Consider the following 19,917-nt stretch of genomic DNA (forward strand, 5'->3'; position numbering starts at 1 on the left):
TCGCTCTCCCCTCCTCTCCTCCTTTTCCATCCCTCCTTCTCCCCATCTCCTCTTTTCTCCAATCTCTCTCTCTCTCTCTTCGTTCAATCTCCATCGACCTCTTCCTTCCATTTCATGTTTCTCTCTCTTTATTCATACCCCCCCGCCAACCCTCTCCACCCTGTTTTCCCTCCACCCACACCCATCCATCGACATCTCTTTCTTCCCCTCTGTATGTGCCTGCCCCTCTCTCACCCTCCATCCCCCCCACTCCCTCTCTCTCCCCCTCCCTCCCCTCCTTCAGTAAACACTGACATTCCCCCACTCCACCAGGTACTGCACCTTTCCGTCTGGCGTGACACGCCTCGCCAGGATCCGGACCGCCTCGCCGCCGCCGCCTCCCCCTCCCCCACCTCCCCCGCTGCCTCCTCCTCCACCCCCTCCACCTCCGCCTCCTCCTCCTCCACTACCCGCCCCCACCCCCCCACCACCAATGCCCACCTGGTGAGACGCCAGCCCCCTCAGCAGCAGGGACGGGCAGGGCTCCAGCAGCTTGTGGGTCGGTGGGTGGGGGTAGGGGTGCTGGTGGGGGTGGGGGTGGGGGTGGGAGTTGGAGTTGGCATGGTGGTTGTTGTGGTGCTGGTAGCTGCCGTTCATGTTGTGGTTGTGGTGATGGTGTTGGTGGTTGTTGTTGGTGGACTGGAGGGTGCACGGGAGGCAGGGGGGGGTCACCCTGCATGTGTCCTCGGTGCTGGGGGAAGGTGGGGGAGGGGGGGGGAGAAGAGAGGGAAAAAATAGCATGAATTTGACTTTGTAGACGTATTTTGGCTTCAAAATCAATAATCAATACTCATTTACATCTGAGTTTGAGGGGTGGATGCCCTCTAAGAAAGCAGTGAGGCAACTTTAACCTTACCTTCATTTTATTTCTCAGATTGGGATTTAGTAGCAGAGCATCATGCAGAGCACTTTCCTCTTACTGTGTAGAAGGTTGTTAGTTGGTGGAGATAATATTTTTAGATAAGATCAGATCAGACACAATGATTATCCAGGATATATTTTTGCGTAGTAACTGATGGTATCAAGTCCCTTTTTCTTCAACAACCAAGGCAAGGCTAGGATATATTTTCTCTAAATATCCCAGTGATTAAACATATATAGTAAGGCCGCTAGATGTCAGAGAACGCTTCACTTCAATTGCAAACACTTCAGTTGACGTAATGGCACCCGTCATCCGAATGGCCAAATATTGGATGACCGAATTATCATTCATTAGTGTTTTAGTATTGAAACGTAAAACAATCCTAAAGACACCAAAAAGCTCTACTTACTAATAATAACAATGTGTTGGTTAATTAGTAAACCTGAATAGAACAGGTATCCATGTTATATTTGTTTTATGATAAGTGGAAGTAGGTGTTCTCCCATACTGTGGAAACCGTGTGTTCAGAAACTTTTAGGCAAACCTCTTTATCGAAGCTCTGCTGTAACCAAGTCGAACTCTGACTGATGAGTGGATCCGAAAGCCACTGAAGCGATATTGTTGTTTTTCTATTTTTCGTTATTATAATAACAAATATGTTTTACGAACTGAACCACTTCAGAAAATGACTGAAATTCACTGAATATTTCGATATTCATTCAATGATGTATTCAGGCCAGACCAAGACTCAAGCGACGGTCTTCATTTGGAACAGATGTTTGTTGAAACACCACAATTATAATACCTCAGTTACCATCTGCCAAAATACTGTCTGACTCTTTTGTCACTCGTAGGATTTCATCACTTTGGCAAAATAGCGCCAATTTTAGCAATTTTCGACAAAATCTTCAAAACTATTTTCCCACTCTTGCTTTTTGTTTTCCGCTTGATTCATTTCAAAGACATTTGTGTATTTCTAAAGCAAAACATCTTGGCTGTAAGGAAAGTGTACTGGGAAAGCAACTTACAAAACATAATCATGTTTTGTTTTTTTTCGCTGCTGAACTGAGATTCTTCCCACATGCACGATGAAGGTACACAGCCGGGATAAAAGTCTTTTACCGGAGCTCATCTGCAAGCCCATTCGAGCAGGATTAAAAGTTGTGTGTTGTTACCTGTTGTAGTGATGCACAGTCCTTGAGAGAGGGGTATTTCCGTTGTAGGTGGGGTGGTAGAGGGCAAACATCCTCTTAGGAGGGGAGCTGGGAGAGAACACAGGGTCAGATGAGGGGGCAACATAGAGCCCTCAGACGTCCTAACACACCTTCTAGAGACCAAGATCTGGGACACTGTTTTCGGTGTTCATAGAGGAATAAGTCTGGGTTTGATACCCAGTACAATACTAGGTGATCAAGTATTTTAGCGCACAGAAAGTCATGTCTTCAGGAAACCAGGAAACAAAAGTTTCATTTCGGTGAGGGAATGTTTTTAAGATGGTCTCTATGCCTGGTAGTGACTGTAGGTTCAACCTCATGTGTGACACATCACTGTGCATGGTGCCATGTGACTGTTGTTCATGACTTGCCAAAAAATTCAGTTAATCAGGGAATTACCAGGTAATAAACCCAACTTTTGTATTAAGTGCAGAGCAAATAAAGAGTAATATTATTATTATATTAAGCACAACCTCACCTCAGGTCCAGCTCTTCTTTGCAGAGGCAGGCCCCGCCCCCGTAATCATGGCAACGTGGCAACAGCTCCAGTTGGTTGGCAGCTGTGGGGTCTGGACTCGGCTGTGGCACAATGGGACAAACACACACACACACACACACACACACACACACACAAAGGTCAGGACAGAAGCCAATCAGAATGATTGCTGCCATGTCATGGCTAACCCTTAGCATTATCACTTTCATCTACACACTCATGTACACATATTCATAGAAACACGTTCATGTACACACATTTAAAAACACACATTCATGTTTACATATGCACGCAGATTAATTTACACACACATCCATGTTTATGGATGAGTTATGACATGATATGCTTGACCACCAGAATTACTCCTGTTCTCAAAGCATGTGGTGCCACATTTTTCTTAATCACATGATTGTATTATTACATTATATTATTTTCTACGATTCTAATATCATTACAGTTTATTGGCCCACAAAGATCAAATCAAAACATCACAATGTGCTTTTTACAAGCTTATTTGATCTGTTTGTCTTACAAAATGCAGTGTGTAGACATATAAACTATAAACCTTCTTAGAATCCCATTGAGCCTCAAATCTACAACAGAATCTACACACACACACACAAATACAAGCCACTCAAAATCACACACATATGCCTAAACACACACACACACACACAAAAAAAAACACCACAAATTCAAAAACAAACAATCACACACAAACAACCGCTTTAACACATACACACGCACGCATACACACGCATGCACGCACACACACACACACACACACACACACACACACACACACACACACACACACACACACGTATACACACAGACACACACACACTCACAAACAGATTAGCATCAGGGGGTGTGGGGGAATGAAGGGCAACTTGAAGCCTATTGTTTATGGATTAGTGCATTTGTTTGTGGGAGAAACCGAACGCAGTGTAGGAGGAAGCAGTACAATGAGTATTCATGGGTACAATATGATGTATAAATAGTCAACAACACACGTGATGGAGCCTGACGCTCAGAGCCCCAGGGAACACACTGTGGAAATGTAGATGTGGAAAACAGACTTTAATTGAATTACTTATAATCTGGATCTCAATGTGATTCTGACACCCATCATTCTGATTTTAAACAATCTAAACATGGTCATCTTAAACATTGTGATTGTAATCATTTTAAACATTGTGATTCTAAAAATTCCAAACATTGTTATTTTTCACATTCTAACATTCTGATTCTAAACATTATTCTTATGATCTTATTAAGATCGTAAGATGATCTTATTCTTATTAACATTATGATTCCGATATTATTGAATGTAATAAGATTGTAATTTAGCTCGGTTTTACTTTAATTTATTTCGCTTTTTTGATTTGAGTGTTTATCCACAGTGAATGATCTTGACAAGCATGTAGGGTTTAGCCATGTCACTTTAGACTACGCAGATCAGGGATCAAACACACAGTACATTTTGTCTGGGATTCATGCACCGTAGCAGAAACTACAATTTTACATTTTTTGTAATACACTACTATGGGATGACAGCACCTGTAAGGGATATTATGGATATTATGGATATTATGCAATTGGACGTAACGTTGAAAGGGATATTAAAACATTCCAGGCAGTACTTTTCTTTAATCTGCACACCACTGTTTTGAACATAGGGGGCAGAAGAGAGTCGTCTATGCTGAGGAGACAGACAACAAGGTTGACAGGCAGACAGGATCTGTCTGGCCAAGACATTGACTGTTTGACAGGCCATTGTGCACTCTTACTCTGCAGATACATAAATATTACATACACACACAGACATGCATGGGCGTGCGCATACACACTCACCTCACACACATACAACACAGGCACACACACAGGTCAACTTTTGTAGCCCTCTATCACAGTGTCTTTCTCGCCCAGACACACACACACAAACACACAAACCGTGACTCATGCTCTTACACAATCACACACAAACACACACACACACACACACACACACAGTTTGAGGCAGCTGCACTGACCTGTGTCTCTACGATGCGACGCTTGGATTTACGAGACTCCAACACCCCCGCTCTCCTCTGACAGGAAAGTGATAGCGGGCTTATGTGCACACAGACACACACACACACACACACACATAGACACACACATACAAATGAAAACAATAAATAACACAACATAAGCACATCCTCGTGTAGCCCCTCACAACAGAGAGAGAGAGACATGGGGAGACAGAGGGAGGCCGTGTGCACCAAGAGGGAGAGAGCGAAGGATAGCGAGAGGGATAGACAGAGTCATACAGAGACACATACAAAGAGAGAGGAAGAGTGAAATACACAGAGCGCTATGAAGAGGAAGGGAGGGAGAGACAGAGAGGCAGTCCGAGGAAGAGAGAGTCAAAGACACAGAGAGATGGAAAGAGAAAAAGAGAGCAAGATGTAAACAGACACAGAAATAGAAACAGATTTCAGCTTAAGACAGACCGGAAGTGATCAAGAGGGATTTGATACACAGACAGTGATAAAGAGAGCGACAGAAACAGAGATGGGGGTGGGGTCTCCAGTGGATAGCTGGCAGCGGTACAGTGTGTTTGTTGAGGTGTGGAACACCTGGTGTTCTGAGGATGATTTTGATGATTTTCTTTCTCTCAGCATCAAGCTACTAACAACATCTGCCTGTGGAACCCCACTACCTTAATGATCTACCTGTCCTTGAATTCCTTGAGTATTATTTAGCAGACACTTTAGTCTACAGTGTCTTACAATTAATTTATTTTAGATACATGAAATGAATGAGCAGTTAGGGGTTAGGGCATTTTCCTTAAGGATGCCTGCAGGTAGACTGCGGGCATTGGGGTTTTGAACCCAGTACCTTTGGATTGGGCGTCAGTGGCTGAGCCACTAGCCTTTCCTTCATGTAATATGTGTGATGTCATTTTAAGCTCTATTGTATAAAGAAAAAGTCATATTCCTTCAAGATGTCAGTCATGATTTCACCTTGCAGTTTAAGAAATGTTTGTGCTCTCACTTTGTATAACTAGAAGAATGTCAGAAGCAAAATTGTTCTTGTCTTTGTCAAACCCCAATTCTTCTCCAAAGAACAGCATCGGTGTGTGTGTTTCAGGGTGGTTGTGTGTGTGTGTTTGTGTGCGTGTGTGTGCATGCATGCGTGTGTGTGTGTGTGTGCGCTTGTGTGCATGCGTGCGTGCGTCTGTGTGTGCGTGTGCGTGCGTGTGGGTGTGTGTATCTGTGCGTGTGTGAAACAGCAGCACGAACATAACACATTTATGTGCACGCGCGTGAACATAAATGATCATTTCTTTTTTGGGTGAATACCAGTAGAGTAAACAGTAGAGCGTTTACTCCTTAATGAGAACAAGAACACAGATCACTGTTCATGTTCACTGTTCACCGCCCCCCGAGGGCTCTCAGGGAAGGAAAGAGCACGGTCATTCTCTCACCTTCTCCTGTGTGTAATGTTGACGGGCGGGTCGGTGATGAGCGGTGACGAATCGGATACGAGAGGGGGCGGGGCTCTCACCTGAAGCCCAAAGAGACACTTCTTCTTCTTGATCTCCTTCCCAGACACAAACCTCGGGGGAAACATCAAAGCAGAGCATTCACATTCATCCGACAATGAATTGAAAGGCTTTCAATAAAGTTGCGCTGTTAATTAATTATGATTAATCATACCGTTTATAGGTTCAAAGAGAATTAGCGGTACAGCAATTTGCTTTTAGTTTTAAGTACGGAAAATCGAATCAATCAAGCAATAAAATATTCATAACTTAATGGATTTAAGGCCACATACTGTGCAGAATATTTGATATTTGAGTATTTACAGTCTACATTGGTCTCTTAACCCTCTTAAAAATGTTTCTGCATCACTGTAAATCTTTAAGTGGTTGCCAGCAGAGAAAATCCAAATCTCTGTTTATTGTGTCTTCTGTCTGCCTCATCATATTTGATTTTCTAACCAACAGCTGTCATCGCCGATGCATTTTTCCAATCCCATCTTTGTTTCAACAAAGAATAAATTACAAAAACAAATCGAAAAACATCATGTCTAGTTTTTTAGTCACGACAGTTTTGTATAGTTTGTAAACACTATATTTCTAAACGTTGAATACCTGACACATAAAAAAAAATTATTCAGTTAGTGTGATTAAGGAATACTCACTCTAATTAAAATCGCACACGGCCATGAGGTGTTGCGATCCACTGACTCATGTGTTGCGATTACTGTAGTCAATGCTCTAATTCCTCATTATAATTTTGTGATAATCACGTTTACTGATCAAGATGTGTGGAGATCTATCCATATGACGATGACTAATTGTACTCTGCAATCAACGGGTGAGGCTATCCAGGAATGGCCCACATTGGTTCACCCCGGGGTCCCCAGGCCTCACCTGTCCTTGTGGGAGTTGAGGGCGTTGAGCAGGTTGTGACAGCGGTCCTGTCTCGGTGTGTCAGACAGCTGGGGAAGAAGAGCACCAGATTCAATCACACACACACACACACACACACACACACACACACAGCAGACCACAATCACCGACGCTGCTACACACCTGTATCTGTGTATGTTTGGATATTTCTGAATTAAGTGATAAACTTTTAATCATAAACATTTTTAAACAATTTTCCCTACAGGATATAAGTTGGTATTTGTTTTAAATTAACCTGATGAAGTTGATTAAGTCATTTGATAATATATATCAACATGGTTGAAAACTTTTATCCAATCAAAACTATAGAGGTTTAGGTTTTGTTAGGGTAAATGTATTGTTAACTCTCTTGATTTCTTTATAATTCAGGTGCCAGCAGAGTACCTCTGTATGACCATAGCCCATAGACTCCATGGGAAATAATCATAATAACATGGCTTTTTTTATCCAAAGATGTACACCAAACGAACCATGTTAGTTCTCTTGAACATCATGTTTCATGTACTGGGTGAACTTTAGAGCTGCCATTAAGAGACATAACAACCCAACCACATTACCAAAAGATAAAAGACAATGCTTTGTCTTTCCTAGTCAAAAATACAAATATTAACACCCCAGACACTACAAAAATGCACCATACACATTTTGTATTGCTTAAAACACCACATTTTCTCTTCATTAGCTGCTTAAAGGCTTCGAGTCCTGAAGACAAAATGGTTGCCAGCATTTCACATTATTTCATCATAGCACTGGTAAGGAAATAGAAATACCGCTCCGAGAAGCAGAGACTCCCAGTTCTCGTTGGTGAAGGACATGATTTCATGGTCGAAATCAAAGTACTTCCTCTTGCAGCACAGGGAGAGATGGTAGAGCACGAGATGGGCCAAGTCAACCCTGCGTTGAGACAACAAACATAACAGGTTTACGTGAAAATAATACAAAAAAAAAAGTTTGTACCAAATGTATATCAATATTCTCTCTTGATTTCTTCTGATAGTGCTAAGTCAACCTCTCCTAGATACATAATGGTAATGTTGGTATCTAATATGAATACCATTTCTGAATATATGTAGGTTTACCAGGTCATTGGAAGTCTCTGGATGGTTTCTGGTCCGTTTGCACACACTGAACACTGGAACTCATAGAACCTGAGATCAACACACAGCAGCAATAACATCAGTCACCAGTAGGGGTGTAACAATACACTCAATCGTACCAAAATTTTTCGGTACGGGTCTAATGGTTCGATGCACGTTTAATTTCGGTATGTACCGAAAAAAAAAATATATATATATTATCACACACTCTGTGAGTGTCTTGTCTTGTCCTGATGTTTTGTGTTGAGGACCACAATGGAAATAAGTCCTGGACTTTATTGTGTTTTTATCCTCAATTGTATTTGATGTCTTTCCATTTGTGTAAGGCATTTGTTTGATACAATTAAATAAATCAAATCAAAATCCAATTGTTTAATAAAAATAAAATTATAAAAACTGCTGTACCGAAAAACATACTGAACCGTGACTTAAAAACAGAGGTACGTACCGAATCGTGGCTTTTGTGTATCGTTACACCCCTAGTCAACAGTGAACCAGTGAGCCAATAGAAACCACTGAGACACATTGGTAAAATGTTCCTATGTAAAAAGTTGTTTTACAAATTACATAGATAAACATATGACTATTGTCTTGTTGTCTCATGCAATTAAATCTGTACCATTATATAATTATTCAATAACAACTTCAGGATTAGACTATTTATATATTCCTTGATGAATGAAAACATCTGTACCAATTATTATTTTTACCTTCTCTGCCTGCCTTGTTTTATTTGTTCCTCTTTTTCTCTTCTGGCAGATATTATAAATGATACAATGTGCAACTCTTATAACATCATAATCGCATGACTCAATCAATCAATCAATCCACCTGCCTGCCACTGGCTGCCATAACACAGCCTCATATCCCACGCCTGTCAATCAAAATGTAATCCCGCCCTCAAACAGCCTGTCAGAAAGCCGGCTCACACAGATGTTTAATGACAATAGCGAATTAAGGGCTGAGATGCACGCTTTTATTGCAACAGCCAGCTATCACTATAGCTGACATGCACGTGCACGCCAACCCGCACATGCCTCTGGCTTTTTGTGATTTGTGGCGCTGATATGTGCACTATTCTGTCTATCAGCAGTCTTCACCCTTGGAGTGTGCTAGAGAGAGAGCTGCACATCCTTGTGCTGAGTGGGTAAGTGCTTTAACAAGAAGGGAGAGAGAGGGAGAGAGAGAGAGTGAGAGAGAGAGAGAGAGAGAGAGAGAGAGAGAGAGAGAGAGAGAGAGAAAAAAAGAGGGAGAAACTTAAATAAAAGTATGAACTTCTATTTTGCTCTCAAATAGCTAATCAATACAGGACATTTTAGAAAATATTACTACATTAGTAATTAGTAGAGTAATGTTTGGAACCCTTAATCTAAGAGATGAGGCTAAGATAATGACGTTATCTATAGAGAAAGAGTGAAATGAAACAGAGAAAAATAAAGAACAAGAGAAAATATGAGAAAAGAGGTACTGTTGTTAATTGTATAATGTGAATAAACTCATCCTGGTCAGAGCTGGCACTGGGAGGAAGTGATGCGTTTCCTCCGCTGGTATTGATTGGCCAGTGTCAGGCCCCATCCATTAATCTAACTAAACAGCACCACACTCACGGCTAGTTTGGCCTCGTTAGGACATTCTGATCGACGTCTATAAAAAAATATTCAATTAGAGACTAATTGTTTTACCAAAAACACAACATTTTTAAAAATACTACTTACATATTTTCCAACTTCAACAGGATTTTAGGATGTTAGAAATATATACATTTTTTGGTTTGTTTGGGGGACATTTTCATCCAAGGCAAATTTGATTTGTAGACTTAACATGTCTATTGATCCCTTGCCTTGGAATTGGATTTGTGATAGAGAGTACTTAGAGGAACAGGGAACCATGGGGGTTATCAATTTAATAATTGATTGGTAAGTAACGCAAACCTACTCGCACTTGACGACGTCATTGTGAGGTAAAATGTTTATTTCCATTGTGTGCTGTCTGCAACTGCAGAATTTAATGATTGAGCAAATTGCTGTGACTTTTAGATACATTGTATTACAGGTAATGGCTAGGGCATCTTGCTCATGGCTGCCTACAGGTAAACTTTGAACAACCAACTTTCCTGGTTCTTAAAAACATAATTTTTTTACAGTCAGATTTTCAACTCTTTTTCTGTTATTTTCAACGTTTTTTTCTGTTATCGTTGCAACACCTGCTTATCATACCCTCTCCAGTCCTACACCACACAAGGGGACAGGTTACTGGTTAATCACCTCTCTGTGACTCACCTGTCTCCGTACAGAAGAGGCTTGCTCAGACACTGAGTGCAGGCCTCATGGAACCACTGGCCACAGCCTCCACACTGGAGCATCTTGAGGTTCCACCTGCAGATGACAACCACCACCACTGCTGTTACACACTCCTTCACAACCAGAGCACAACCACCACCACCGCTGTTACACACTCCTTCACAACCACCACCACCGCTGTTACACACTCCTTCACAACCAGAGCACAACCACCACCACTGCTGTTACACACTCCTTCACAACCAGAGCACAACCACCACCACCGCTGTTACACACTCCTTCACAACCACCACCACCGCTGTTACACACTCCTTCACAACCAGAGCACAACCACCACCACTGCTGTTACACACTCCTTCACAACCACCACCACCACTGTTACACACTCCTTCACAACCACCACCACCGCTGTTACACACTCCTTCACAACCACCACCACCACTGTTACACACTCCTTCACAACCACCACCACCGCTGTTACACACTCCTTCACAACCACCACCACCACTGTTACACACTCCTTCACAACCAGAGCACAACCACCACCACCGCTGTTACACACTCCTTCACTGCCATCACACAACACATTGAACCTCTCCTACCATTCTGCACAGATAATCACACAACCTTGCATACAGGAGGGAAGCTGCTGACATGATTTAATGTTCCCCTAATCTGGCCCTTACAGGGCCATTTAGGGGAGGGTTTCCCCACAAGATTAAGTTAAGTGTTGTTTATGTTCTTGTACATGAAAAAATAATAAGCTCTACCCAGCTATTGCTCAAGGAGATTCATTTTGTAATATTTTATTTACTTCTCAAATGTTATTTTAAATTCCTTATTTCCTGTTGTTCTTATTGCTGTTGTTCCCCCTGTTTTTTGGTTGTTATTTAGAAATGTATTTGAAAAATGATTTGTCATTATGGGAAGATTTTGGAAACTCCTACAGTGTTTCTTATATGATATAAAGTTCTCATAAACCTAGGTTATGGTATATTTACGTTGATTTTACAGTACTAATTCTGCATTCTAATGAACAAGCCTGCTTGTATGTAGATACTGTATACTGTAGAACTCACTCTCCAGGTCCAGCGCAGTAGCAGTAACACTGCTGCTGATTGGTCAGATGTTGCGGGTCCCAGTCTAAAGATGACAGCTGATAGGGCAGACGCAGCTTCATGAACTGCATGAGGCGGGCAAAACGGCCTCGCTTCAGGGCCCCACCTCTCTGGAACACAATATTTGAACCGATGTGATTGGCTGGTTAACGCTCAAAAATCATGGAGGAAATTGTACATATACTTGAAAAATATGTATAGAGAGAAGTCTTGTTTTATTTTAGGTAAGATTCAAGGGATGATGCCAAGAGAATGAGTGTAGAGTGACTGATTAAAATATTTTTTTTCCTCGCTAACATCACTGGAGCGGCTGTGATTAAATTATTTCAAATGGACTTCTACGCTTTCTTCTAAGTAAGGGATAATCACCTCAAGGCAGGGCAATAAACTGTTTGATATGCCCGGCTTGTGGAAGGTACCGTCGGGCGGTAAGCAGTCCACGAGACGGGCATATCAAACTGTTTATTGCCCTGCCTTGAGGTGATTATCCCGTTTATTCTACTTCTTGCTTGCCAACATAATAAAACAATTCAAATACTTTAATAATTATGCTTTTTTCTTATTCGTATTGCATGCTTATTAAATGTATACTGTTTGAGTTCATCTCCCTCAAAAAGTAGTCCCCTTTAGAACTACGGTGAATAACGTTAGCTCAGCTGTAGCTAATTAGTTTCTTTAGCAACCACACAAGGCTGCATCTGATCACTAGTTTAATAACATAGTTGTTACATTGTATCTCGCTTGCGAAACTATGTATCGACTGACCCTCCGATAGATTTCCGACACATTTTAGAAACTTTTTTAAACAAGGTTTATTTTTACAATGGACCTCATGTTTGAAATTTCTGTGATAGAAATAAAATACAAGCAGCGTATTGATCTACTATTTGATGACGCTGTGCTCAGTCAGCAGCAAGTACAACCGACAAGTCAGCGGGCAACCTGCCAGGTTAATGCCCTCCTCCCAGCCAATCAGAATCAAGCATTCTTAAACAAAGTAGAATAACCAGATATAACACCCACCATTCTTCTGAATTAGTATGATCGGAAGTCTTAATCCAGACGTCATCTTATCCCGAACGTTTTACTATAGGCCGACTACTGCACCCAATGTGGACATTTCAAGTTTTTTTGCCCAAGCTAACCTTTGTTGCCACTGCAAAGACGCACTGCCGACAGATCCAGGAGTCACTGTCCGCCTCGGGCTCGATGGCAGGTGTGTGACACTCGGGGTGGTAGCCTGGAATGGAACAGAGTGTGGTTCATTCACTCTTAGTGGAGGGGAAGAAAGAGAGACAGCCTCAGTGACCATTTTTCATTTTTTCAAGATGACATTATAAGTTACTGGGAAAACATTTAAATGGATGGGTAAGAGGTATGCTAGTTTAATGCGCCAACATGATAAAAATGTTATAGGAGAGTAACTACGACGACAGTTAAGGGTGTAACGATACACTAAAGTCACGGTTCGGTGCGTACCTCGGTTTTTAAGTCACGGTTCGGTATGTTTTTCGGTACAGCAGTTTTTATTATTTTATTAAACAATTTGATTTGGATTTGATTTATTAAATTGTATCAAACAAATGCCTTACACAAATGAAAAGACATCAATATAAATACAATTGAGGATAAAAACACAATAAAGTCCAGGACTTATTTCCATTGTGGTCCTCAACACAAAACATCAGGACAAGACAAGACACTAACAGAGTGTGTGATAATCAATAAAAACATAATTCTAAAAAAGAATAATAAAAAAAAAAAAAGATCGGTACGTACCGAAATGAAACGTGCATCGAACCGTTAGACCCGTACCGAAATATTTCGGTTTGAATACGCGTATCGTTACACCCCTAATGTCATTAATGTTAAACAGATCATAGATCAACATTTAAAAACATGTTAACTTAAAGAACATGGAACATTGAAGGAAAATTAAGCTAACTTATTGTGGCAACATAAAACATGTTTAAGAGGACTTGCTAACTTACTTTGTAACATTTTAACCTGTTTAAAGCTAAGGTAGGCAACTTGGAGAAACCAACCAAAGTAAGCTATATATATATAATAGGCCAAAGCCCCTCCCCTAAACACATAACTGCTTGCTAGCTTTAGCAATTGGTCTGCCTAGCCTTGTATGAGTGCAGACAGACAAGTAGGTCAGGATTGGATGAGCTTATTACAGACCTGCTACATCCAGATACCTGATTATTTCATTTTATTTGTCAGCAAACCCTTGCTTTAAGGGGACATGCTTAGCAACATGCTAAGCGACATTTAACCATAATCATCACCTCACTGTGACATCACATATAAACATATATAAACATTTTCTGGGTCAACATTGAAACATGTTTAAGGGGAAATGCTAACTTACTATGGCGACATTTGAAACAGTTCAAGAGTGGATCTTTGAGAGGTGGGGCGTCACATATACAGCAGACATCTTCCCCTCCGACGGCAACTAAGATGGAAGGATGGAGAAAGAGAAAAGACAGGTGGAAGGGGAGAGGATGAGAATTAAAACCATGAGAGAGGGAGAGCGAGCCGGCAGCACATTCATTTATAAATATTGATTAAACTCATTGATTTTGGTGTCTCCTGCACATTCAAGATTCACTTAATCGCACCAGCTGAATTTTAGCACGGCCTTACAGGTTGGCCAACCTGCCCACACAGTATGCATGCTAGCATGTGCTTTATGCTAGCATAGAGCAGTGTGGTAGGGTGGCCAACTTTCCTGTAAGAGAAGGCTACAGACCAGATTGTTAGAGAGACTCCCAGAGCCAGACCTTGACCCCCCCCCATTTGTAAAAAGAAATAACCAACAGGAATGAGCGAACTCGATGCACAGCGGAGATATGTTGGTCTCTCTGTACTTAAAAGTCAAGTAGCAATGTCCTCAATACATGTGAGTCACTGTGCCCTACACTCGTGTATTTAAGTGTAACTGATGAAGACAGGGGCGGACCGACCATCTCTGAGTTCTGGGGAATCACTGAACGGCCGATAGTTTCAGGACAGACGCCTGGACAGGTCGCCCGGACATTCAGGCCCGATTTATAAATCCAAGAATGTTCGTTTTTTTAGCGCTGTTGAAAAGTATAAATACAAGGTAATGTAAGTGTCATTTTTATTTGAATACATTACAACTTAATTTTGATAAAAACAGCACACAACTCATCGATAACAGTTTTTCAGAATCTACTCCTGCAAGTGTTCGATTGACACAAATAATTTGGGCACAAATAAAGCGTTGAGCACACAAATATACCCAAAGAAATCGTCACTACTGCATGGTATCAGGTGTAGCCGGCCCGTTCACCGGCCTGAACAGTAAGGTGAAGTGCTCATTAGTATAACATTATTATACAAAACAAGCAGCTTTCGTTACTGCTGTATTCAGAGAGACAGATGTCTGTTATCAAACCATTTCGACTCGGTGTCTCAAGTTATTGAAACTTTTTGAAAAAGTGTGACTTATTTGTCTGATAGCCAACTTGCACAATGTAGTTTATCCATTCTACATTCCTCACGTTTGTGCACTTTGATTCCATGGCTTTCTTACTCCCTTTCGTAGCAGCTTGTTTATTCATTTTGTTTATTGAGTTTATTCATTTTATCATATAGCAATAGTTACTAAATTGATACACACATATTATCTACTGGAGAATTGTTTGAATATCCACATTGTCCATATTGTATAATGTTGAAGTGATTAAACAATGTTATTCTGTCATGTAGAGGAAAGGATTTAATTTCCACATAACATTTAGGATATCAAATGTTAATGAAATACTTATATGAGTGACAGCTACAGACTTTGTGGAATATAGTAGATTAGATTTAACAGTGTGTATGTTGTTATTCCTCCCGTTTATAGTTTCAGGCAGTACTGTAGTGACACAATTGATTTGACTTCTTCAGGGATTAATACATCTAATGAACAGAACTGAAACAAACTCTGTAGAGTCTTCATAAGTTTCATAGAGGTCTTCTTTGTTTTGACAGTTTCTATGATTATTTCTCGAACTTAAAGAAATATAAGCTGCTCCGAGGAGAAGGCTCCGGACTGGAATGTAAACAAACAAGAAGGATGTAGAGTTTCTGAAGTATAATTAAGTCTGGGTTGGTTTTGGTAACAGACATCCCGAAAGCTGCTACATTTGAATATAAAAGTAACACTAAAGAGTGCTTTCACCGGATGTACAAAGCCACCTACTGTTCAGGCTTATGAACTACAGCTGGAACTGAGTGCAGCTTCTTCAGAGTGTGTTTGCAGATTCTTTTTAAGAGCTCAACGCGTAATTTGTGCCAAAAGCGAGCATAGAGAATTGCTCATAGGAGTGGATTCCTATATTTGTCATCAAAGATTTATGTGTGCACTTATCACACTTATCAAAATTTATATTGTACACATATTGTTGTATTTGTTGAAAGTGTATAGTGCAAGTGCCGTTTTTTGTCTTTTAAATTAAGCAATTAGCGTGAGTGAGTGTGAAATAGTGTTTCCCCACCTGTTTTTAAAAACCTTTTGTTTGACGTGATAAAAGCCTATTATACTGATAACTTAAAACAACTCACAGAAGCCATAATCTATAGGCATGATACCGACAGATGATTTGAAACAAATAACATGTTAATAATACAACAATAAAAGGTGAGTGACTCTGAAGACCAGATGTTGTATGTGCAGAAAGTGCAGGTCTTCTTACAGGAGTGGATGTCCTTCCTCAGAACCCAGAATTCGGAGTTGTCCTCAAATCTCACCAGACAGCACTGCTTCACACCATCCACCTGAGAGCAGATAGCAACCGGATGACTGACAAAACTAAATGGAAGTCTTTTCAAAACCCCACAGCACACACTTACTCTAACAGAGACTGACACATGCACATAGATACACTTACACCTAGATACGCTCAACCAGACACAGACACACTGACACACACACAGACAGACACGCATACACACACACACACACACATTTGACGGTCATATACACATACACATACTACACACAATTACTCAAAATAACTCGACAAATTCACAAAGATCCAGACACCCACACACAAACACATGCACACACGCACACAAACACTTACTCAAAAAGACACATACACACTCAGAGACGTACACACTTAGAAACACACAGAAACACACGGTGGCACTTAGAGACACACAGAATCACACACACTCAAGAAGCACACACACAGGGCTCACACTTAGACGCACACCCAGGCACTCTCACACAAACACAGAATCACTCACACACACACACAAAAAATATTGATTACATAAACATACAAACACATCCAGGCACACACACACATACAAATATGCAATGTGAATGAGGTCGTGTGCACGTGCACGTGCACACACACACACACACTTACTCTCTTCACGTTGCCGAGGTACAGTAGTCCATCACTCCATCGAGCCAAAACATCATCTCCTTCACTCACCCCCCCCATCCTGAGAGAGAACGAGAGAGAGCAAGAGAGTGATGGAGAGAGAGCGAGAGAGAATGAGATGGATGGAGAGAAGGCAAGAGAGAGAGCAAGAAACACATAGACTGAGAGCAAGGTAGAGATAGACAGAGAGCAAGGATAGACAGAGAGCAAGAAAGAGGTAGGCAGAGAGATAAAGAGAGAGAGGTATAAAGAGAGAAGGGGGGGGCAGAGAGTAATATAGAATGGGAGAGAGAGCGAGAGAGAGAAAGAGAGAGAGAGAGAGAGAGAGAGGGGGGGGGGGGGAGCTCACGTATGAAATGGAAATCCGATTTATTTGCTGAATGCCTTGCTGACAGAAGAGGTTTATTGCCCCAGCATTTCCTATAGCAGACAGGCAGCCATAACGCAAGGGGTTAACCCCCACGCCCCCCCCCCTCCTCCTCCCTCCTCCTCCTCCCTTTCGCCTTCTAAACGGAGCATCGCGACAGCCTCGATGTAGCAGATTGAGAGCTGAGTGTGAGTACACAGCCATAGTGCGGGACAAATCATTACCGCACACAAGATCACTCACACGCGCGCCTCTGCATGACGACTGGTGCATTACAGTTGGAACAAACAGACGCCACTTGGATGGTAGCGCACAGCGTCGACCACACACACACACACACACACACACACACACACACACACACACACACACACACACACACACACACACACACTTTGCTGAGAAAGAAAGAAAAAACTACACAACCTAAGAACTACAAACTTGGGACAGATATCTGTGATCGTGGTGCAGCCGAACATCTGCACGTTTAGCATATGTTCCGATGGTTCGCAAGTGTCTACAGGAAGACACAAACAGAACAACAAAAGGGGGAACAGCGGCGGGGGGGGGGGGGGGTGTGTGTGTGTGTGTGTGTGTGTGTGTGTGTGTGTGTGTGTGTGTGTGTGTGTGTGTGTGTGTGTGTGTGTGAATATCAAGAAATTGATCAAACGAGATATAGTATAGAAACTGGACACAGTCTTTGCCAGCAGCCATAGCCTACCTGTCCAGTCGAACTCCTTTCTGTCGGGGTCACAGCGACTCCAGGACAGACTGGACATGAAACGCTCTGCCTCCGCTCTCCTCCTGCTGTCTTCTTGCTCTTGTGCCCAATTACTGCCCGCTCGGATGTGCAGCCCGCCCGCTGGATGTCCCCCTCTGTGCCAGGCGTGGATGTCAGTCAATCCGTCAGGGGGAAAGGAAGCGTCTGTCCGTCCGTCTCCCTCTGTTTGTCTGTCCTCCGCGACACCGATTCGTCATGTTCCCGTCGCTTTGCTCGTTTTCCCTCCCACCTTTTGATCATGCTATTACTGCGCGTTTGTCAGACATGCACGGGTATCAAGCCGCGAGAGACGCCATCATCCCTGCCTCCCTCCCTCCCTCTCTCTCTCTCTCTCTCTTTCTTTCTCCCTCTCTCTCTCTCTCTCTCTCTCTCTCTCTCTCTCTCTCCCCTCTCTCTCCCGACTTGTTGTGACGCAGACATAAAACACCGAGATAGAGTGGGAGGGAGTTTGAGGGGGCGCCGGGGGAACAAGGCGAAATCAGCCTCTCATCCTGAGGATTGACCCTAAACTGTTATGACGAGTTGGGAGAGGAGGGGGGTCTTTGTGGGGGGTTATTGTGCTAAAAGGTAAAGGAGTATAGTGGCGGGAACGCACCTCTTAGCACTCGAGATCGAAGTGGCCAATTAGTACCGAGCCTGTGTCGATCCACCTCGTTAATTGGCCCCCAAAGGAAGGCAGGGACAAAGTTTAGTGTGTGGTGGGAAAAAAAAGTTTTTCTCCAAAGGCTTTTTTTTCTCTTCTCTCTCCCTCTCTCACCAAGTTTCCAAGAAAGCTGCGCTGAAAGTTCCCCAGCCCTCCAATGGATTTTGAAGCAACAATTATTATTTTTTCTAGATTATATTCATAAGGCAGGCCTGTTACTGCCTCTGGGATAGATATTATTTCGTACGTCGTTTATGAGTCTGATAAACAAAATGCTAACCCCATAGGGTTTGGGGCTGCATTAGGATTACCGATCCAATAAATGAGCCGAGGAGGAAAACAAATGGGCCAATTCGACGGTAGGTCTACTTTGATCTAAATTGTACAACGAATATTACAACCCTCTGAATACTTATATTATATTGTGTCTTTCCCCTTCAAACCAACCAAGACACATCATTACCCCATAGGCAAACGCCTACAACAAAAATACCGAATCATTGCCAATATGGCTAAATAAAGTCGGCCCTACATCCGTCCTGATAACCACAGCGCAGGTCCAAGGTTCAGCCCTACACGAAGGCTTATTATACAATTCTACTATTGGAAACACCGCGCATCTTAGAAACATGTAGGCGTTTGCGTACACGTGAATTAAACGGTGATTTTTAAATGATTTGTTCCTCTTATGCTGTTGTACTTTTCCTGTCAATCTGCTAATGTCTCGGGCATGACTCACGCCAGACTAACATGTGATGATATTTTGCGGTTCAAAATGGCCCCTGGCAATAAAAGGGATAAAGTGTTACCTTCTGCTACCGCTGGATGGAGACGTAACGCTGCACCTTCAAAGAGATGCGGTCACCTCCATGAAACACACGTCCCTCCTCACAGAAAATGTGATAATTATTGAATTATATTAGACATATTTTATGTTATGTTATGGTTGTGTAGAATGATTATCCTTTTGTTGCTAGCCTACTTTAGGTTTACTAACCACACACACACACACACACACACACACACACACACACACACACACACACACACACACACGTATATATAATATCGCAGGGGCCACAGTAAAGCTTGCACGCTAAGTAGGCTGGTATGCGATCTGG

The 19,917-nt window shown here is 42.1% G+C and overlaps 1 protein-coding gene across 1 annotated transcript; it reads right to left on the minus strand.

Moving 5' to 3' along the window:
• Positions 1-279: 279 nt before the first annotated feature.
• On the minus strand, positions 280-18,481 carry phf1 (PHD finger protein 1; the record flags this gene model as incomplete). The annotated part of the gene is made up of 15 exons (XM_084472399.1): positions 18,094-18,481; positions 16,988-17,066; positions 16,307-16,388; positions 13,969-14,055; positions 12,737-12,831; positions 11,553-11,701; positions 10,453-10,548; positions 8,156-8,224; positions 7,847-7,970; positions 7,038-7,105; positions 6,087-6,218; positions 4,648-4,726; positions 2,594-2,694; positions 2,077-2,163; positions 280-730 (listed from the first exon to the last, which is right to left on the minus strand). Exons 2-15 carry the CDS (start codon positions 17,063-17,065, stop codon positions 280-282), a joined length of 1,698 nt encoding a protein of 565 aa, XP_084328525.1. The 5' UTR covers position 17,066; positions 18,094-18,481.
• Between the last annotated feature and the right edge of the window lie 1,436 nt (positions 18,482-19,917).

This window comes from Micromesistius poutassou, assembly GCF_964030765.1.
Source record: "Micromesistius poutassou genome assembly, chromosome: 8".
Lineage (NCBI taxonomy): Eukaryota > Metazoa > Chordata > Actinopteri > Gadiformes > Gadidae > Micromesistius > Micromesistius poutassou.